The 22,327-nt window shown below is 43.7% G+C and overlaps 1 protein-coding gene across 2 annotated transcripts; it reads left to right on the top strand.

Moving 5' to 3' along the window:
- Window positions 1-9,213: 9,213 nt before the first annotated feature.
- Window positions 9,214-11,599, top strand: ALG13 (ALG13 UDP-N-acetylglucosaminyltransferase subunit). 2 transcript variants are annotated; one of them, XM_063170937.1, is made up of 4 exons: window positions 9,214-9,333; window positions 9,747-9,912; window positions 10,094-10,232; window positions 11,466-11,599. In XM_063170937.1, exons 1-4 carry the CDS (start codon window positions 9,253-9,255, stop codon window positions 11,575-11,577), a joined length of 498 nt encoding a protein of 165 aa, XP_063027007.1. In that variant the 5' UTR covers window positions 9,214-9,252; the 3' UTR covers window positions 11,578-11,599. The 2 variants fall into 2 exon arrangements, with proteins under 2 accessions (XP_063027007.1, XP_063027008.1); XM_063170938.1 differs by lacking the exon at window positions 9,214-9,333 and adding an exon at window positions 9,447-9,518.
- The last annotated feature ends 10,728 nt before the right edge of the window (window positions 11,600-22,327 follow it).

Genomic DNA, 22,327 nt, shown 5'->3' with positions numbered 1-22,327 from the left:
ATTGAAGGAAAATAAGAGCTTGGATTCAATTTCACCAGACAGCTGGGAAAGGCAATTTCAATATTAAACATTGCCTCTTTATTTAATACTGCTGGTTTTAAACTCATAAGAGAACATCAGGCAAAATAAAATACGTGTATGTGGAGTTTTCATCCCCAAGTGACCACAGCCTAATCTTTGTCATTTTCATCCTCCACTGTGCCAAAGAAGCCTTGCAGCTCTTCTCCCTTTTTTGTCACTCAGCAGTCTTTTGAACAACCCTCAGCAGAGCTTTGCAGCTTAGTGAACCATCTCAGATCTGCAGAAATCCAATCAAATCAATGCTGGAATTTAGGATGTAGATTAGAGCTGTGAGTGAGGAAATCAGAGTTTTTCCCTTCTTGACCACAGGCAACCCATTCTGGGATGTAACATGCCTGGTGACAGAACCACTGGTCCCATTGTCTCAGAATTTCTTAGCGGTGTAGAACATGTTTTCAGCCATTTTCTCCCCAAATTTCTCAAATCCAACAATATTTCTTGATTGTATGTCAATAAATCCATCAGCAATCAATTGACAGTAACATTTCATAGATCAGTCATTTTATTTAATACAAGCCTAGGTAAAGTATGAGAGGAGTTTATACAAACTATTACACATTCCTTCTTCGTCTCCAGGCTAGTCCTTCATGGTTTTCTGGGGGGTTTCTTTGAGGGTTTTTTTTTGTTTGTTTTGTTGTTGTTGTTTTGTGGGGTTTTTGTTTGGTTGGGTTATTTTGGTGGGTTTTTTTGTTTGTTTGTTTGTTTTTGGTTTTTTTTTGTTTTTTTTTTGTGGTGTTGTTGTTGTTGGTTGGTTGGTTTGGGTTGGGTTTTTTTGTTGTTTTGGGTTGGTTTTTTTTCTGTGGCTGGTGCAGGCTCTCTTTATCTATTGCAAAATTCATTGTAATTGGAGTTCTTTAAGATTTTTTTGCATTTCTAAGGGGAATTAGTTCTTCACAGAGGAAGGGTTTCTCCATTGTGGGATTCCTACCATAATTAGACAAAATGATGGGCTAAGTCCCAATGGAAAAAATGCACTGTAATTGGTGTTCATTTTTGTTACATAAACCCATGGAGATCATGCTGGCTCTCCTCTTGCAGCCACTTCTGAAGCAGAGTTCAATTTAAAACTGATGTACCATTATTATCTAGAACCCACAAATATCTTCAAAACTTTCATCTGAGTCTGACATGAACCTCCTTCCTCTGAGCAAAATAAAATTTAAGATCAGTTTAAGGCATCTGCATTACCCAATCTCAGAAGCCACAGATTACAACCAGTTTTGCTTTGTGTTTGTTGAGGCATCCTTGAAGTCAGAACACAAACACCTGGCATGGCAAAAATGATATTTGTATGTCAAAGTAAGGCACACAGAAGAATTTCTTCCAGCCTGCACAGCACCTGGGACAAGAAAATAGCTGGTGACAATCACAGAACAAAGGTACCAACCCCTAAGAACAGATCTTACTGAGTGCAAACAAGATGCGGCCAGATTTTGTGGAAGATAAACAAAAATATTTAAATGTGTTTATTGCATCTAACAAACCTTGTTGAGGATAGTTGTTATTAAGAATTAACTAAATATTTGTAAGTAGTTTTCAAGTGAAAAATACCAGTCTCACAAATTTTTGCCATTGCCTTGCTGATTTCAGAAAACAGAGGATGTTCACAATTAAGCCAAGTCACATCAACCCCAAATGTATTTTTACAGAGGAACAAACCATGCTCTGTGTACATGCAACTCCTGGAGCTAATTAGCACCTTGGGGTAGGTTGTTCATAAACAGAAAACAGTAAGGGATCACTACATCCCAGCAGTGCCTTGTGTAATACCAATCTCAGAATCAATGAAGATTTTACCTGAATCCTCACCAAGTCACTGCCTCAAAATAAAAAATAAAACTCCAGGTTCAAAGAAACCAAAGGGAATGATTTTGCCTATGATGACAGAGATCTAAGGCCCTGGAGGGACATGGGACACTCCTTCAGAAGACATTTCCTTTTGATCTTATGCATGAATCATTTCTTTAATATCGAGCTCATTACCTTTGGAAAAATTAATTTATTTTACTAGTTATGCCACAAGTGTCAACATATAAGTGTGGGTGCTGCCAGGCAATTCCATCCTTTTGATAAGGGACAGAAAAGGAACAACATTTGCTTCATGGCAAAGACATTGGGTCAAGTTCAGCACTGGCTGACTGCGGGTGGCACAGCAGCCTGCAAGGGTCCCCAGGCCAATTTCTGGTGGCCCAGCTGCCCACACCCACACTGAAACCTCAGAGCCATCACCAAAAGGATCAAACATGGACCTTGCTGCAAAGTGGGAAGAATTTTTCAGCTTTAATAGTTCCACCTTCCAAGCCAGGCACATAAAGCTGAGCTGTCTGTACATCTGCCATGCTTCACCCCACTTCTGAGAGATTTAGGGCTTCAGCCATCAGCCCAATCTGTGATACACTTACATATCAAAAAACAAAACCAAGGCCCTTCTTTTGGATGGATTTAACCATGAATCACCATTTTAAGATGGCACAGGAAATGTTGGTACACAAAGCCTCATTTAATGTACACAAACATTCAGCAGCTGAATAGCTCTTGGTTTCAGCAGGGAAAGAGGAGAAGGAAAAGGAGAAAGAGAAAGAAAAGGAAAAGGAAAAGGAAAAGGAAAAGGAAAAGGAAAAGGAAAAGGAAAAGGAAAAGGAAAAGGAAAAGGAAAATTATCATGGATTAAGTACAGATGGCCATGCATAAGTGTGCTAAGGGTGAAGCAAACAGGACTAATTTGAGTGCAGAAGATTTCTCTAGAGGCAAGATAATGAAAAATATTTTTGTTTTGACATTAGTGCCTGCAGTAATAATGGCTCTCCCAATTGTAACACCAAGGTCTGATTTAGATCTAAGCTAGTTCAGTCACACCTGGGATGAATCTGGTCCAATATCTCCCAGCAAGTTGTAGAATGATGATTTATTTTAAACAGCTTAATGTTATCCTGGAATTATGACACAAGAAATCCTGAAAGAAGATTCACCTAAATAGCAGATACCTAAATAAGAGGATTTATTTGTAAAGTACACATGCACACACACTCAAAACTGTTTTCCAGGCATAAATATGACTTTAGATGTCTCTTACATGTCTCTCTGCATATATCTTTAGAACACTAAAATATAAGAGCCACAATTTTTCATCTTTGTGAAATTCACTGCATACCATTAACCTCCTGGTTTGACTCTGCATAAAACATTTCTAGCATTTCTGGTGATAAAAAGAAGGCCATAAACAGGAAATGCATGCAAAAACATTTCTGGTATTGATTCTTCTCAGTATATGCTGTATATCATGCACACAAAAAAAACCCTGGTGGCCCAGAGCTGTTAAAGAATCTCCAAATTGAGCTCAGTGGTTTTGCTGAGTACCTTGTGGCTGCTGTGATCCCTAATGTCTGATGGAAGCTAGACTGCTTGTAAATAATAAGCTATCATCTTGTTAGCACAAACAAACAGCAGAGAGAAATGAATCATGACTGACACTGCTTTTAGCACCCCTGCTGCTGTTGCAAAGCAGCAGGGGATGCTGCAGAGGGCACAGACCCTCTGAACAGGACTGGCTGCAAACAGGCAGGCTCAGTCCATGAAACATCACTGGATTCTCAGACCTTGAGCAGATCTGTGTTGGCTGTGGCTGGGAAGTGAACCTCAAATGCTTTCACTGTTTCTCTTTGGTTCTGAGAGGCGGATTGGCAATTAAAAGCAGGCTTTGCAAATGGGAAGATGCTAATGCTGTGCAGGAAAGATGGAGCAAAATGGAGCCTGCAGGCTGGGTGCCCTCACTGCAGCGAAGGCAGGCAGCCCTCTCCTGGTGTAAACACACTGCTCACGTCTGCCCAACAGCCCTTTGCTGTTCTGGCAGAATCACAGCAGCTTTTTATTCATTGTAGGGCATTTTCAGCAAGTCTGCATTTTTCCAAAATCCATTTACTTCATCAGTGGGCTGACTTAGGAGTCCCTGGATGCTTCTGGAGAACAATTCAAACTGTCTACATAGACTGCTGCTGTCTCAAGCCAGCTTCTGGAGAACAGCAGGCAAATGGACAGAAGTGAAATTTAGTCTGAGTTCACACTGGGTTCACCTCCTTACCCATTTTTATGCTGTGTGACAAATAAAGATATTCGTATGCACTTGGATAATTGGGACTGTCTGGGAAAAGGAATTTGGCTCACTTGGAGTTCCTTCCTAAAGATCTAAAACTGTTGGTTTACTTGAGCATAATATTCTAATTTCCTTTAAAAATGCACATCAAAAAGAATAATTGAAACATGAATTCCATCTCAGTGCTTGTAAAAATGCATGCAAGGCACCTCAGGATTTGATTATATTTGCACCAGCACAAGCTGCCCTGAGAGAACAAAGCTCAATTGATTTCAGGGAGCCTGATTTGCCTGGATGGGAATGAATTTTTAATAGATTTGGTTGTCAGAGGGATTATGCAGGAATATGAAGCGGCAGGGTGCTGCTGTGGAGGTCTGTGCTGGTGGCCAGCAGGCAGGAATGGTGGTCAGTGTTTTCCACAGACAGCAAGGAGCATGATCCCAGGGGAGCTGAGGGGACCAGTTGCCAGGAGACACCACAACACCGAGTCCTCCTTGCAACGGACCTGACTCCCTCCTTGCTCTGCACACTGGCCTGCTTTGCCACCGCTCTTCAAATTATTTCCTTTAATCTCCCAATAACCCAAACACTACTGCAAACTGACAGCTTTGAGAAATTTCATTTATTTGATATGAAGCCCATTTTCTGGTTCTTTAGGTGAGCATTTCATTTATGACAGAAAACTAGCAGAGGCCTTGAGCATCAGTAAGGATCCAGCTCCAGGTAGCAATCAGCCCAGCCACAGTCCTGTAACAAGGATTGAAACACAGCATGTGCTGTATCCCAGGGCAGAGACGCCCTCCTGCTTCATGGCAGAGCAAAGGCCAGCAGCACTTCACTTCCATAAATGAGTAAACACTCAGCTTCCTGAAGCTCAGGTCTACATGGATCATTACATTGTTTAAATAGGGAGCAAAACAGGAGTAACAAACAGATACATAGTTATAGATCTCCAACAAATTTTGTTTGTGTCCTGAGAGTCACTGAGTGGTTTTCCGTCTCTTCTTCAGAAACATAAAGCCTTAAAAACTATGATTCCATAGTTCTAGAACTAGGGGCCTCAAGGCACACCACAAAATGTGGCAAAATTCAGAAAAATCCATGAGAGCTGTCAGATGGTGGACACTCATTCTGGCTGAGCCACAGCCTCCTGTTCCACTCCACGCGTGAGATGTTCAGTCAGAGAAGTTCCTCCCTGTGCTTTGGTGTCTGTCTTCTGCCATCAGCCCTGAGGAGGAGGTGATCCAACCTCTCCCTGCCTCCAGCCAGCCTGAGCCTTTGTGTCAATCCAGCTGCTAAATAACAGCCCCACAAAGACACAATTCAAAGGATGTAGAAATGTGGTGAAATATTTCAAATTGACATTTGCCTGACAAATGCTACTCTGTTATTTTCCCAGGCCAAGCATCTCTGAATCACAGTAATATGAAGGAATTATTCCCCAAAAGATCCTCCATCTGATTTTTAAAGCTCCCTACATTAACAAAAATATCAACCCTCAAAGGTACAGCACTATATCTCAATGTGAGAGGAAAAGGAAGCAAATATTTTTTCAGTTCAAATTTATATAAAGCAAATCAGAAAGAGAAGTAAGACTACCTTTACTCTTTCTGCACATTTATAAACACAGAAAAAGATAAATTTAGTGTGGAGAAGTCTAATTGCTCTCCTGTGCTTCATGTCATCCACTGCAGCATTATATCACAAGCCATATGGAGAATCAATCTGTGCACAAAATACAAGGGAAAGGAAAGTCAATAACTAGCCAGTCATTGGCTTTATTTCCTTCAAATAAAATCAAAGTTTGTAGACTCATACAGGTTTCCTGTCTTCCTGTTGGTGTGTATTTTTTAATGACTCATTATTTGATACATGTGCTCCATGCATTTCAAGGGTCATCTGAGTTTTTTCTCCACTGTTGTGGGCCAGCCTTTAGACTTCAGGAACAAACTAAAGGCAGGATATAGTTTTCAGAAACAAAGATGTGAGCTGACTAGTTTATTTTCATTCACTTTTCTTACCCCTGAATAATATAATTATAGAGCTTTCTGGGCAAATTGTGGCAAGCTGAACTGAATACAAAGCGACAGTGCTCAGAACTGAGCCATCCAGAAACATTTCAAACACCAGCTCAGGAGAAGAGGGGAGGGATATGTCATTCCTCCCTCAACAAAACACAGCTTGCACTCATGACATCTTCACTTGCTTGCCCAGATGTTGTCACAGGAAGAAAATCTGAGAATATAAATTATGCCCTATAAAACACAGATGGGAGCAAGCTCTCATGAGAATCTATTTTCCATTTCAGCCCTATCCTAGCCCCTCCCTGGGGCCCAGGACCACGTTATGTCAGATTAAGCCCCTAGTTCTGGACTATCCTGATAATACCACACACATATAGACTGGAGAGAGACAATTGGCACTGCAAAGAGAGACTGCCCCGCCCAAGCAGGGCTAGGTTCACACAAGGTTTGCCCCAAAGCTATGGGCACTCAGCTGCCTGAGCCACAGGGCTCAGAAAATGTGCCTGCAGCTTTGGCCAAAAAAAGATGAATGCAAGTGCAATCCCCCAGTGTCTAAAACAGACTAAATCCAATGTACCACAGCTCTGCCACCTCCCTGTGCTGGCAGTGCTGCTTGTGCAGCCCAGTGAGCTGATCTAACTGCAAACAAGTCACTGGCAGCTCAGTTCTGTGACCACTCTGTGGTTTATCACAGAGGCAGCAATGAAGCAATACAGAGCACCAAGCCTGGATTACATGACCTCTACCTGCCTCAAAACTGCACAGGCTCAGCTCCAAGCACCTCATTTTGAGAGTGATCTGTAGTTCTCACAGACCTCAGCCTAAGCACTCATGGGCAAAATTCTACTTATGCCCTACACAGCTTCTAATTAAAACAGCAGGTACAAATTAGCATGAAATTGAGTCCCTTAATGGATGGTTTTCCCTTTTCTCTTCCATTTAAAATCACCCTAACAAGTCTGATTCAATGTGCAAGTGGAATGTATCCTCCAGTGAAAATTCAAATTTAAGTCACTGCAATTTTACATGTGAATATTTTTTCTTCTAACCCCTATACAGCATGAATCTGGAATTGCTAGCTGCAGAGGACACTAACTTCTAATGACACACAGAAAAAAAAAAAACAAAAAAAAAAAAAACCAACCAAAATCTCTAACATTTCATTATCCTGTCCTTTACCAGGTGCTGAACCTTTTCTCCAACACCTGAAAAATTTAGCATTTTCCTTTTCATCCCAAATCTACCTTCTTCTCCCACAGCTGTCAGGGCCCTGACTGCACTATTTGTGTGACCAGTCTCAGCTGGAGCTTCCACTCACACTCTTGGACAGGGACTTTATTTAACCTTGGGGTTTAAATAGAACCATAGAATGGTTTGGGTTTGCAGGGACCTTAAGTTCATCCAGTTTTAACTTTCTGCCATGGTCAGGGACACCTTCCTGCTCCAAGCCCCATCCAGCCTGGCCTTGGATGCTTCCAGGGATCCAGGGGCAGCCACAGCGTCTCTGGGCACCCTGTGCCAGGGCCTCACCACTCTCACAGGGAAGAATTAATTCTCAATATCCAGCCTAAATTTTTCTGCCCTTTTTCAGTTTGAAGCCATTTTCCTGTGTCCTGTCACTCCAGGCCCTTGTCCAAAGTCCCTCTCCAGCTTTCTCTTGGAGCCCCTTTAAGCACTGGAAGGGATTCCAAGGTGTCCCTGGACCCTTCGCTTCTCCAGGCTGAACACTGAGCTCTCCCAGCCTGGCTTCCCAGGGGAGGTGTTCCAGCTCCTGAGCCTTTTTGTGGCCCTCCTCTGAACCTACCTAACCACATCCTTCTCCTGCTGGGATGACAGAGGTGACTCATGGGTGTCTTTGCTGCTAATTCTGTTCATGAACTGCTCTTTGGGTTTCCTGGGGCTGACATTGTGTCCATGTCCTTGCTGGACTGTGCCCTGTTTGTGAGGTCTTTACCTGGCTGGTGTTGTGGCCACCCTCAGCTCCCAAATTCCTTTTCCTGAGGGACAACAGCAAGAGCTGGATGAGGCTGGGCAGAGCCACTTGTCCCTGTGCACTCAGGACACCAATAATGTTTTGTTCTACAGCATTTTCCCCCCAGACAGTGTCTGCTGTCAACACTATTGCTTTAATCAAAAAATAAGTACATTTCAGCGTGGCTCATTAGGCGAAATGAAAACAACAGGGGGCTAATGAGCATTGTGAACAAGGTATTAACATGGCAATCAGAGGTTTCCACAAGAAGCTGCATCCCTCTTCCAACACCATGTATACACAACTGTGTATACAGTTGTGACCTCATCTGTTGACTTTAATTCAGGGAATAAATAGATTTAGATGTCTAACTTTGGTTTATCTTTGTGGCAAATTATGCATTGTGTTACACTTACTAATAAGAAACAAAACTGCCAGCTCAGTTTGTGCAACTGTTCAGGGGTCATTCTTACTCTTCAGTGAACACATTTAACACATCTAATATTCATAACTGTGTTAGCACATTTAATATTCATGATTTTGGAGTAGAAGTTAAAGTGTTACTCCCTCAATAAGTGTTGTGGGAGGCTTGGACCAGTGTCAGTCTGTACAGGGAAGGTGGCTGTGGCCCTGCTCTGGCAATGGCACTTCTGAACACACCCACCCAGGCTGTTATGTGCGTCCCCAATGCTGAAATAATACGTGGAGGCCAAAATCTCTTTTTCAAATTTATTTTTTACCTCTTCTCCTTTAAAGTCTAAAAGCGTGAAACAGCCTCTAAACGCTGCCGGACAGTTGGCTCGTTAAAGCGGCCACCATCGCTACTGGTGCGGCACCGAGAGGGAGAACCCCATAGCGCAGCGGCTCCAGCCACGCCGAAACGAGCGTACAGGAAAACATCCCTGCAGAGAAGCCGCGGGAGTGGACAGGGAGGGACAGGGAGGGCCGGGCCCGTGAGGGAAGGAGGCGTTCCCGCCCGCCCCGTCCCTCCCCTCAGCCCGGCCGCCATTTCGGGAGCTGTGCGCGGGCGCACGGCGCCCTCTGGCGGCCCCGCAGCCGGCCCGGCCCGGCCCGTCCCGGCGGCCATGAAGTCCGTGTTTGTCACCGTGGGCACCACCAGCTTCGATGAGCTGATCGCCACGGCCCGCTCCCCGCCCGCGCTGCAGGTCAGCCGGCCGAGACACCGACAGCGGCACAGCGGAGGCCAGGCCTGCCCTCCCGGGGCTGGCGCCTGCGCGCCGCGGGCTGCCCCGCCCTCCCTACCGCGTCCCGGGGTGCCTGAGGGCGCCGGGGCCGTTCGGGGATTCCCGGGGGAGAAGCGTGAAGTGTTGGCGGAGGAAGGGGAGGGACGGTCTGTGAAGCCGGGAGGGACGGGGAGAGGGCGGCGGTACCGGGGCCGGGTAGTCGGGAGCTGGGCACACCCCTCACACGCCTTCTCTATCCCTGCTTCATCTCCTTCATTCTACCTCCGTTGTCCCCCTCTTCTCCATCTTTCTCTTCATCTTCCCTCACCCTGCATCTCTCCACCATCTTCCCCTACCCCCGTTATCGCCTCCATTCACCGGTGCCGTGCCCGCAGGCGCTGCAGAGCCGCGGCTACCAGAAGCTGGTGCTGCAGGTGGGCCGGGGCTCGCTGCCGCAGCCGCAGCCCAGCAGCAGCCCGGCCGTGGCGGTGGAAGCGTTCCGGTTCAAGGACTCGCTGGCTGAGGACCTGCAGGGAGCAGACCTGGTCATCAGCCACGCAGGTACAGCCCGGCTGCCTCTGGGGCTGCGGGAGGTCCGTGGATGAAATCTCCCCGGCCTGGGGTGGGCTGGCTGGGAGTGCTGAGGTTCACACTAGAGTTGGGTTGTTCTAGAGGCTCCCCTGTTTCAGCAGCAAGTAGGGGGTTATTTGATCTCTCACCATGTTTTCTGTTTCTCTCATAGGTGCTGGTAGCTGTCTGGAGACTCTAGAGAAAGGAAAACCACTAATAGTAGTAATAAATGACAAGCTGATGAACAACCATCAGCTTGAGCTGGCCAAACAGCTGCACAGAGATGGCTGTGTCCTGTACTGTAACTGCAGGTATGGAGCTGCTGGGGCTGTTCCTGCTGGGCAAGAGCATTCAGTCCATGAGACTGCACAGCTGAGAATGCAGCAAGGAAATTTACATCCTACTCTGTCATCTCCATCTGGATATTACATTTTCCAGAGTGAACACACTAACACTAGGTAGAAATTTACCACACTTACCAAGCCTTTTTACCACAACCTCTTATAATAATTTTTTTCCGTTTGAGGTAACATGTACTTAGATTAAAAAAAGAAAAACACTTGGATTCAGGGGATTAATAAATCAGATATTTTCTGGTTAGTAACTTTAAGTACCCTTGTCTTCAAGTCCTCATTCAGGCTGCCCTTTTAACCAAACTTCCTGAATCCACCATACCCTCTGACAAGGAAATTCACAGATCTACTGCCTGTCACTTCAGGAGAAAAACCCACCCCACAAACAAACAATGCATGAAAAAATCCCACCATCACCAAAACCCCTAGCTCCTTTTTTTAAGAGTTCATCCTGACTCCTGTTTGGTTTATTTATTCTCCTGGTTTTGACTGTATCTTACTGTTTTCTCTTTACTTGTGATTAACTCCACTCTAAAAATAAAAGATTACTTTTAAACTGAAGGCAGAAAAAATGTAACTCCCATTACTTAGTCTGCATCTTGTTCCTTTGCCCTGCAAGCAGAGTTTCATATGTTTCAGAAGAGCTTTCTGAACAGACCAGGCCTGGCATTCATTTAAATTGAGCAAGTTTCTTAAACTCATTAGCTTGGTGCTTCTGTCAGCTTTGGAATTTTTATTTCTTTGTGTTGGGCAGTGCCAAGCATTTGAGCTTTATTTGCAGCCTGCTAATAGCAAGTAACAGATTGATGTAGCTGTTCTTTCTGGCTCTGTGATCAGGGGAGAACTCTGCCATGTGTTCAGATAGGATGGATTTCCTCTTATGGTTCATGGAGCAGAGCCTCAGATCTTGTTCAGTCTCCCAGCATTGCGACCACAGAAGATTAAAAAGTTTAGAAGTTGAATTTGTCTCAGAAAGCTGATGGAAGTGTGTTCTCAGCAATGCTGCCTACGAGCCAGTGCTGGCTGGGGCCTGCTGCTCTGGGCATTCTCTTCCTTTCCATACATACCCTTATTTAATATTTCCATGCTAAAGAATCATGTATGGATGCATGGAAAGAAAACTGTATAAAAACATTTCCTGTGGGATGGCTGTTTCTTCTTTAATTTTTGCCTTTGGTCTGTTTTTTACAGCACTCTTGTGGAGACACTGCAATCGATGGACTTGTCAGCTTTGAAACCTTTTCCTCCTGGACAGCCAGAAAAGTTTGCTTCATTCTTGGATAAAGTTTTTGGGTTACAATAAACAAAAAACCAGAAATATAAAAGTTGGAATAAAATGTGTCATCTCCTCCACTTAAGATCTGCAACTGGGCCAAACACTCAAAGAAAATATCATTTAATATTAACTGATATTAAATGCCTTCCAATTTGGCATCAAACTCATTCAGCTTTATGCATAAAAGAGAACAATGCCAACAATGAGGGAGTATGCACTGTCCAGTGGCATGGACAGACCTATTTCTATCACAAAAGCTGCACTGAGATGGTAATTCCACGGATGAGGACAAGCTAAACTACTTCTTTACAGGCATGGCATATGCCTTGTGGTCTCTTGACCTTTTTTGCCAAGTACAGGTGGAAATAAATTGTCCTTGTTGATGTTCCTGTGATGTCCTGCAGATGCCTTCAGCTCTTGGTTGGTGTGTTTACAGAATCACTGAAAAGAGAGCTTAAAAGTGAGCTATTTAAGGCTCAAAAGGGAAAAAGGCATGTGGTGCATCCAGGTGAAAAAAGTTACAAGCTGCCAAACTGCCGCCCTTTGTTTGGGTGATTTACCCACAAAACATAGGACAGGAATGGGCTTGGCAATGCAATTGCTCCTTTTGCATGGTGTTACCCCATCATAACCGAGTGTTTCCTATTTACATTATACGTAAGGAAGAAATTCTCCCCTGTGAGGGTGGGCAGGCCCTGGCACAGGTTCCCAGAGAAGCTGTGGCTGCCCCTGGATCCCTGGCAGTGCCCAAGGCCAGGCTGGACAGGGCTTGGAGCAGCCTGGTATATTAGAAGGTGCCCTGCCCATGGTAGGAGTGTTGAAACCAGAACTTTAGGGTCCCTGCAAACCCAAGCCTTTCTGGGATTCTTTGATGCTGATCAGAGCTTCCCATTTAGAGTATCGAATTTGGCAATGATGTGTTACATCGATTTCTTCAAGTAAATATTTTGAAAACCAAAGGGGGTTTGGACTTTAAAACCTCCATGCAGGTTCTTAGGTTTCTAATGCTCTAGAACTTTAGAAGTGTATAATTGGTGCTAATTGCCCTTCCCACAAAGACATTATTGGGGGGGGGCGGGCGGTTGCTTTTGTTGTTTAAAACAAGAAGATGAAACTCCTGAATTGGCCCATTGGATGTCTAAGTACAATTTTCATGAGGAAGTTAAATGTACATAGAAGCATTCAAATCAAGCACGATGGGCCACAGGTGGAACAAATCAGGCCGCACAGCTGTGCAAGGCTCAGTTTTGCCAATCCCCCAAAGTTTGCCCCAGATATTTGATTAGGACCCACTAAGATTCTTCACTCCCTTAACGATTTCTACGGAGTTATTTCAAACCCACTGCTAGCAACTCGCCTCCAGCTCGGCAGCTGGAGGAATCCTGGATAACCACCGGGGCGATGTCCGCGCTGGTTCCCCGCAGCCCAGCCATGAAGTTGAGCTCAGCCAAGGCAGGTACGGGAGGAGCCGCTTCCCACGGGCTTGGGATGCGCACCCACGCCGGGCACCAGGCACTCTAAAAACTGCCCTAAACCAACCTAAAATAACCCCAGCGGGATCCGAGGGGCCGGGCCGGGCTGTCCGTCCCGCAGGTGGGCGCGGTGCCTCATTAGCGGCGCCTTATTAGCGGCGGCCGCGCGCCCGGCGCCTCGCGCCTCGCCCGCGTCTCCGCGCCCGCCTCAGCCGCCCCGGCCGGGAAGATGCACAAAGGCTCCAAGAAGTACTTCGGGCAGAAGTCCTTCAGCGAGGTGGCCATGGACGAGTACCTGGGCAGCCTGGGGCTGTACCGCAAGATGACGGCCAAGGACGCCTCCTGCCTCTTCCGAGCCGTCTCCGAGCAGGTGCGCAGCCGGCCGGGCTGGGGGCAGCCGGGGCGCCTCAGGCCCGGGGCGGGCCGGGGGTGCCCCCAGAGAGCTCCTGGAGACCCGGCCGTGAGCCCAGAGCGAGGAGGTGGCACAGGGATGGCTGGGAATGTGTGTGGGGATGGGTGCGAGCGGCTCCGGGCGCTTGGGCTCCCCTCAGCTTCAGGTGTCCCCAGGTGTCCCCAGCCTCTGCACCGCCTCCTGTTGTGGTGGCGTTAGACTGGAGGATTCATGCCTAACGCGAGGCGTGGGTTAAACTATTGACGTTATCTCTTTGTTACCGTTATTTCCCCAGCTGTTTTCATCTCAAATTCATCACGCAGAAGTTAGGAAAGCTTGCGTCTCGTATATGAGGCAGCACCAGTCGAGGTTTGAATCCGTAAGTACCCCGAGTTCTGTGTCTGAGCTGGGTGCGTGCGGTTTGGAAGTGCTGTGGGAGGGGGTCACTGGTTTAGCACCGAGAACACGATGGTTTGGCGCACTTGATGCTTGAAAGACAGGGGAAATGACAGAGTGATTGCTTCCTTATGTTGAGTTGCAGTTACACAAGTTTTACTTGCCTTTGGTTCTGAAGTTTCTGAAACCACTTAGTAGTGAATGGGGCAAGTTATTTGTGTAGTATATTGTCTGTGGAGCGACCATTGCAGAATTTAGTAGGTGGGAAATGCGTAGGTTTCTGGAGCGAGAAATTCATATCAAAAGATGGTGGGAAATTCTGGAATAATTACATAAAGTCATTGAGTTTTGAGATATGGTTTTTGGTTGGTTTTGTCCGTGGCAGTTTGTGTGTGTGCATTGTGGTGTTGGACGGTTTTGAGGTGTTTTGGGGTTTTTCATTGTTTTCCCTCTAATCACATTGAAGTGCTTCATTTAATCTAGGAGGAACTTGAATGCTACTTGGACTCATATCCTTAATATTTTTTTAGAATCTCTTGGTATTCTCACATTGATACCTCAAATCATTCCTATGTTCTATGTGCCTTGCCCCTTCCAAAACAACAGCTGGTAGCTGTTAAGTAGTCTTTAGGTTTAATTTTAACTTTGCTTTCTAACTGCTTAAGTTTTTATATCTGTTTTCTTCTTTGTTTTTTTTTTTTTTTTTAAGTATGTGGAAGGCTCATTTGAGAAATACCTAGAACGACTAGGAGATCCAAAGGTAAGCCTGATTTTAGACTTATTAAGAGACTTAAATCTGAAGAAACTAGAACAGGAAGGTGTTCAGATAGTTGTTTGAAATGTGATTATTTGAATTTGAGGGGTTTTTATAGATAGACCCAGATCTTGGGGAATCAATTACATAAGTAATACTAAGGGTTTGTACTGATAAATGTGAATAAAGTGTACATGTATAAACAATACCAGTTTTAGTAGGGAATTTGCATGGGTGAAAAGGAGCAGTCCAGTCTCTGCAGGCTGGACTGTAAAAAGCTTATTCCTAACTGAAACTCTTTAAGAAAAAAAAAACTAAATATGTGGAGTACACCTTAAGTGAAATGTCTGTCAGGCTTTACAATTCCCTGCTTCCTCCTTTACTGTTCAGACTTCTATTTCTTTAGTCTTTAACCAGTAACTTTGGTGAGTGCAGCAGTTTTTGAAACAAATGTGGGTTTTAAAAAATAATATCTAAAGTGATGTGTTGGAGCAGCTCAGTCTTAAAAATTTTGGTAATTGTGGCCACCCCATGTAGCAGACTCCTTTTACCTCACTCTCCCCCAAATCCTTGTATCTCAACTTTCAGTGCATTATTGCTTTAACAAACTGATGATTTTGAACAGATGTTTTAATAGTACAGAATTCTAATACTACAGAAATGTGCAATATCGTTGTTGATGTTTAGATTCTTCTGCTATCTCACATAATCTCATCATATTGCCTAGGAAAGTGCTGGCCAGCTGGAAATAAGTGCCTTATCAATGATGTACAAGTACGTACCCCTTTCTTAAGGTTTACTTTGTTTTGCCCTTTGGTGTGGGGATTCTGGCTCCAAAACTTTGTGTGTTTGCCACTGAGAGGTGAAGGTATGAAACAGGATGAAAAATGCTTCCCTAAAAAACTTAACTGACATGTAAATGGTGCCATCACAGCCCCTGTTCTAATGGGGGTTGAGGGCAGGGTCAGTTTCCAGAGATGCTTGTTTGCTATCATTTTGCTGATATTAAACTTAAATGTCAGGTTTGCTTCTAGTGGCTGAAGACTGGAAAATGGGCAGAACTGAGGAGCTGTGTGCAGTGCAAACACTGTGTGGTAGTTACAAGCATGGCTAAAACTCGTGTAGGTGTTCTTGAAAGCTCCAGCAGTGAGGAGTACCTGCCCTACCTGGTGTGTAAACACTGCTGTTTATTTCAGAGGTAACACAGAACTGTGCAGGTGCTGCTGTCTTGCTGAATTAAGCTAATTAAATGATGCCAATTGTAAAAAGCAGTCTGGCTCTCTAGTGGTGGGAGATAAAAGCCTCCTTTTGCAGGCTCACTCTGTCCCAGTACTAAAGGAGCATCTGAAGTTTGGCAGGAATCACTAACTCCCTGCACTGAGGTTCTAGTCCTTTTGCAGGGTGCCTAAGTCACTTAGACTGAATAGTAAGAACAGGAATTAAGTGACTAGTAAGAACAGTAAAGCAGGAATTACTAGCTCCCTGCACTGAGGTTCTAGTCCTTTTGCAGGGTGCCTAAGTCACTTTGACTAGAACACCCTTCTGTAGGTGTAAGTACTTGACTTAATCTATGAGTAAGCATCATGGCCTTTCACAGATAATTTTTGTTTCCCCCTCAAGATAGGTTTGCTCATATGGCTGTTCCTTTATGGTAGCATTCATTTATCAGGGAAAGTGCTTTGCTTGGTTTTTCTGTAAACCAACAGCTCTAAACTGCTCCCTGGAAACTTCCTTATAAGATGGTTTACTGAGAGTGTGCTCTTGCAAGTCTTGTTTTCCCTCTGCCTACCTAGGCGAGACTTCATAGTGTACCGGTACCCCGGGAAGGCACCCACACGTGCTACAGACAATGGCTTTGAAGACAAGGTCAGTAGAAGTGAGGGAAATTTCCTGCTGTTCCCCTGCCAGTCTGTTTCTTTACTTTCACTGAAGCTGGATGGGTTGTCTAATTTTTTCCCCGAGAAGGGGAAGTTAATGGGAAGGGATGATTGTAATAAATTGATTGATTTTTGTGACCTACAAACCGATCCCAGTTCAGAGTGAGAGTTATTAGAACAGCTTATGTACATCAGAACTGCGGATAGTAGTAGGAGCCAAAGGAAGGAGCATAAAGACAAATACTGTGTATTACCTTGCATCTGACCCCTCTGGAGCTGTGTAGATGTGGGTGCACAATTATGTGGCTACTTCAGGCATGATGCCAGTGAAGCTCCTGTGGCATGGATTTCAGTGTGGGCTGCTAGATTTGCAAAGGTGGCCCGTCTGCTCTGAACCTGTGCTGCTGCAGCTGTTACTGATCTGTTGACAAGCATTGCTGTCTTCATTACCTGTGCTTCTTTCTTCATCTACACAGTTTCCTGTGTAGCTTAATTTAATTCTAAAATGAGCTGAGTTTAAAAATCAAACAGCATGGTCTAAGTGCTCAAGGCTTTCCCACCAGAAGTCTCATTAAGTGTTGGCAGCTATCTGGCATTACTCTGTTGAGTTTGGGCAGCAGCTCCTTCTGGTGTTGCTCCTCCTCGCCACAAGAGGAGAGCTTGTGTTGGCAGAATCCACAGAGCACCCAGAATGAAGAGTCCTGGCATCTGGGCTCCTTCTGGGAGCTAGTTTTCTGGGCAGCATCCTCGCTGGCAGCATGCTGACAGCTGCCTCAGGGCTCCTGCCCATTGCAGTTGGCTGTGGTTGTGTGCCAAGAAGTTTGGTGGCACATGTTTACATGATGTGTCAATGCCTGTGATGCAGAAAGCATCTCTTCTGCTTCTAAAAAGCAAGTTTTTAAGGGCTAGAGAAGTAAATGCTCCTCTAATCTTACAGGCAGAGAAGGATGAAATGTGCCTTTGACACTTGGGATAGTGTGTCTCAGGGTGCTGCATGCAATGGGTTGTATTTATTTTACCTCCTGAGCAATTGGTGGTGTTGGAAACAAATTCCTGTTTCATGTTCAATACAGCAGGATGTACAGATGGGTTTTTTTTCTTTGTATGATACAAAGTTACATAAAGACTTTACCTAAATTTCAGTTTTGAGCTGATGGTACAGCTCAAAAAAAGCTCAGCTTTTTCATGTTTATATTGAGAATATTTACTGTTCTCTTGGTGAGTTGGTGTCAACTGTAGAATAAAAGGATATCAGAATTTACTGAATTCATCATAATTGATGGGATTACATCATTCCAGCCTTAAAACTTTGTTTTTTTAATTTTCCCAGATTTTACTGTGTTGTTCCGGTAACGGCCATTATGACTCTGTGTATACAAAACAATTTCAGGAAAATGCTGCCATTTGCCAGGGTAAACTTGAAATCATTTTTATGTGGAAGAGAATTGTGTGTTTTCATATGTTTAGAGGCAGGGTTTGTTTAGTTTTCAGGGGTGGGGAGAAGAGAGATGGAAGCTCACTTCTGGTATATTTTTATGCATAGACTCATTTTTTTTTACCTGTTAAGTGAGTTTTTGAACTAAATGACTTCCAGAGGTCCCTTATTCCCAACTAAGTTACTTTATGATCCTGTCCTTAACTGCATTTGATGTCAGTACAGCCCTTTAACAGTAGATAATATCTGAAGATCTGCCTGCCTTAAACTGCAGGAGTTCTTACGGATCTCATATTGTCGAGCTTTGTGTTGGTTTGTTCAGCTGTATTATATGAGATCCTCTACAAAGATGTGTTTGGCATGGATGAGGAAGAATTAAGGTCTGCAGTTGAGGTGTTTCGAAGTGGATCCAAGAAGAACAGAAACAGTGCTCCTGTAGGAAGTGAGGATGCAAACTTTGGTTGTCTCCATGAAAAAGTGCCCCGAAATCCATCAGAAAAGAGGTAGTATTTTGGGAAGGGGATCTGGTAAGAGGAAAGCAAAAAAAAAAAAACACCTTAAAAACCTTGCAGAAGACAACTTTTCCAAGTTTCTATGGATTTTTATGGAGTATTAACTCTTCTTTTCCTATGTTATGACACAAACACAAAGCTCGGGTATATCATTGAAGAGAGCGTGCTTTTCTTGGAGTTGGGAATTGCCACATAATTGACTGTCCTCTGCTGCAGGCTGTTCTATAGTTGTGTGCTACTCTGTAAAATGACAGCTTATTTGTAAGCAAAATTGCTCCTTATTCATTAGAGCTTTTTAAATTATTTTTTTAATGAGAGACTTATTCTTCTAAGCCTCCATAGCTCTGAAAGGCTTGAGAGCTGCCTCTGAATGCTTGCAGACAGCATTGGTTTGATGGTACCTGGCACAGTGTCTTTTTGTCCTTGACAGTGCAAGAACTCTGTCAGTGGGATCACCTCCATCCTTTCCTAATGCAAGCCCTCATTAGGGGTGGGTATTGCAACAAGCAAAGGTCAAGTTCTTAAAGCTTGGAAAAGGCTGGTCCTGCACTGCATTGCACTTTGCTGGTGTTTAAGGCAAAATGTGCCACTTGATGGCACCATGGTGCTTTTTCAGCTTGTCTGAACAGTTGGTGATATTAATCCTGGCTGGAAATTGTGTGTTGTAGCTTTTGTAATCTTATTTTCAATTTTTTAGACTGGACGACTGGGAAGGCAATGATGCTGACAATCCACAGGAAACCAAGTTCAAACAAGGCATTGAGGAACAAAAGGTTTGGCACTTCAGGAAAAATCCTTCTGGTTTGCTTTTGGGGGTTTTTTCCTGTTGTATGGTGTTACCTTTGTTAGGGCTAAATCCTCTTTACCACTTTCTAAAAATGTATTTTTGGTTAGTAGGTGGTTTATTTCTTCCATCTACTTGTCTTTTGGTTTTGCCCTTGAGATTCTCTTAAACTGGAAATGGCTCTTTTACTTTCTGAAATTCTCTAGTCCTTCTCTAGTTGATTTTTATTTTCCCCAAAAGATGGAGCTTAGCAGATGTTTCCTGATTTGTTTGTTTTTCCCAGAATATGGTTTAAATTAGTTCACTTTTGTCTTGACTGTAGTATAAATTGCTTCAGAATACTTCTGGAAATTGTGCAGAGTTTTCAGATGTAATAACTGAAATGCTCACTTACTTTTGAAGCTGTGGCATCATTGATCTGGTTAGCTTCCTTTGATTAATTTTGAGTACAGAACAATGCCAAGTGTTACTCTTGAGCCTGTTCTGCTTTCCAGAGTCAGTTTGCTCAGCACCTGAGTGCCTGAATCTGTTTTCATACTCTTTGAGTTTTAGTTTTTAGGGAAATACAGTGGAAGTGAAAATTTTGGAAAATAGCATCTGTACTTTTTTAAATGCTGCACAGATGCTGGCAGAATAGAGACTGTGCTGAACACATGAAATGCACTTGTTAATGCTCCGTTCCAATTCTGTTTTTAGCCTCCAGAAAATCCTCCAAAGATGCCTGTTCCTTATAAAGTGCTAAAGGCACTGGACTCTACCATCTATCGAAATGTGGAGTTTGATGTTTGGCTGGACAGTAGAAAAGGTATCTTTTGGAAAGGGAAAAGTCAAAAAGCTCTTCCTGTAGTAGGGTTAGCATTAAATTTATGAATCTTGAGTCCTGTCACCTGATTCTTCACAGCTGAAATGTGAAGGGCAGGGGTGAACCCAGCAGACAGCTGTAGGTAGGACATGCTCTTGGTGTCCTGTCTGCCATTCAAAGCACAAAATACCCAGCTTTGGATACTGTATAATGGTACAAGGTTGCTAAAAATCTGATCTCTGCTACTCATTGACTGTACACAGGAAATAGGAGGATTCACAGCAGAGCACAGAACTCTGTTGCCATTCTGTTGTATTGGAAAGTGTTCAAATGTGAGAGTTTTTTGTTAGAGCATGTGTGCAGAGACTTCTTTTTAGAGCACGATTTTGGCCTCAGAATTGTATAATAATGAATATCTCAAATATAGCATTGAGATCTGTCAGATGAGTTTTTCTCCTGCCTCCTAGCCCTCCTGGGCTTGAACATTCTGCGGAGATTTTGTGGTTCTTGTGGCTTGGGAAAGGTTGGCTGCTTTTTGGCATTCACTGTGGCTGATCTGTAAAGCAAGAAGTTACCAAGAAAGATAAGTTTTTAAGTGATGCTTGATGTCTGACCCAAAGTGCTTTGCATGCTGAAGAACTCCAGCATTTCACCACGGAGTAATCAGTAATGAGGATCATTAAAATTCTTGGAACAGTGTGGTAACCAATTATCTGTGTAGAATACTGACGTGCAGAAAAGCCAGGCAAGGAACAGAGGTAAAAAAAGCTGAAATCTAACAGCAAGGAGACTTTAGGCAATGTTAGCTTTTCCTGGATGACATTTCATGTTTGCCAAGTGCCACTGGGACTCTGGCAGGATAAGAGATGTCCAACATTTTTAATTCCAGGATTTATATTAAATGCAGGATTAGCTCTGTGCCACCACAGAAGCTGCAGTGTTGTAGCAGTGCTGCTTGCTGCATTATCTGGCTGTTGCTGGTCTCATGTGACTTAGCCTGGTTATGGTCTATTGTAAGAGCACCTAGAGTTACTCCACTGTTACTATGGGGAATATTCAGGTATGCACAGGAAGTATTTAACTCAATTGGCCTATAAATTGTAGTTGGCTGCTGTCATGAAGTATTTTAGGATATGTGAAGAAAGAACAGTAGCTGAAAGGCTTTTTTCCCCCCATTTATTTATTCATTTCTTTTTAGAGCTTCAAAAAACTGACTACATGGTGTTTGCTGGGAGACAGTACTACTTAGGAGATAAGTGTCAGGTCAGTACTCAAAGGAGATTCACTTCTGATCAGCTGTTAAAACTACTTTAAATGGACTGTGATAAACAATGAGGTCATTTGACTTCATAGAATTCTCTAACGCTTTTCTAATTCTCTTCCCTGTAGGTGTTCTTTTAAATGAAATTTCTTTCTGAAATCTACCTTTAAACTTGGTAGTCTGATAGAAAATCAGTTTGGGGATTCAATGTAAACCAGTCATCCACATTCTCTGAGTGTGGAAGTTCCAGGCAGAGCTCAAAATGCACAGGGGGTGCTTTTGATGTGGTTGTCTTTAGGTTTTTCACTTGGGCTAAGCAACAATTCTGGATAGTCTTATGTTTCTCAAAAGTGAAGTAGCAAAATATTTTTATAAAATAAAAAAGGAAGAGCTAAAAAGGGAGGAGTAGAATGATCTGGACAGGAGATGCTGAAAGGAAGGTCTGTTTTCTTTGTATTCTGATGTCGTATGTAGTGAGGGCCCATTTTTTTTTATCAATCTTTAAGGTAGTGCTAATTATTCACTCAGTGATTCGTTTCTTACTGAGCTGAGCTTTCCTTTTCTTACTTTATCTTCTGTTTTCCTTAAGTTCTTAAGCAGCAGTCTTCCTTGGCACTTATCTGCTGGGCACAGGGGATAAAAATAAGTTAGGGAGCTGGTATCTTGCCTCTCAGTTGCTCACAAGACTGATTTTGTCATTTTTATCCTCCCTAGAGTTAGTACACTGCTCTTTATTTTTGCTGTTTTGAAGAAATATTTGAGACTCCTGGGCCAGCTCACTAATGTGGGACTGGCTGGGAGCAGCCTTTTGTGTTAGTGGTTTGTGGGCAATATCCTGATGCAGTTCAAGTTTTTTAGAGCTTTCCTTATTCTCCCTCCAGGTGCGTCTGGAACCAGGAGAGAAGTATTACAATGCTCACATCCAGGAAGTTGGACAGGATAGCAACACTTTGACTGTATTTGTTGAGGAGCTGGCAGAAAAGTAAGCAGTGATGACTTTGAGTTTAAACTCTTTATGGTTGAGGGCTTTCTTTTTTTTCTAATGACCAAAATCATTATTGTAATGCTTTATGTGAAACCTTGCTGCTTTTCC

The sequence above is a fragment of the Melospiza melodia genome, chromosome 16 (genome assembly GCF_035770615.1).
Source record: "Melospiza melodia melodia isolate bMelMel2 chromosome 16, bMelMel2.pri, whole genome shotgun sequence".
Classification (NCBI taxonomy): domain Eukaryota; kingdom Metazoa; phylum Chordata; class Aves; order Passeriformes; family Passerellidae; genus Melospiza; species Melospiza melodia.
The sequence above is the reverse complement of the archived record's forward strand: the minus strand, read 5'-3'. Positions and strand labels throughout refer to the sequence as shown.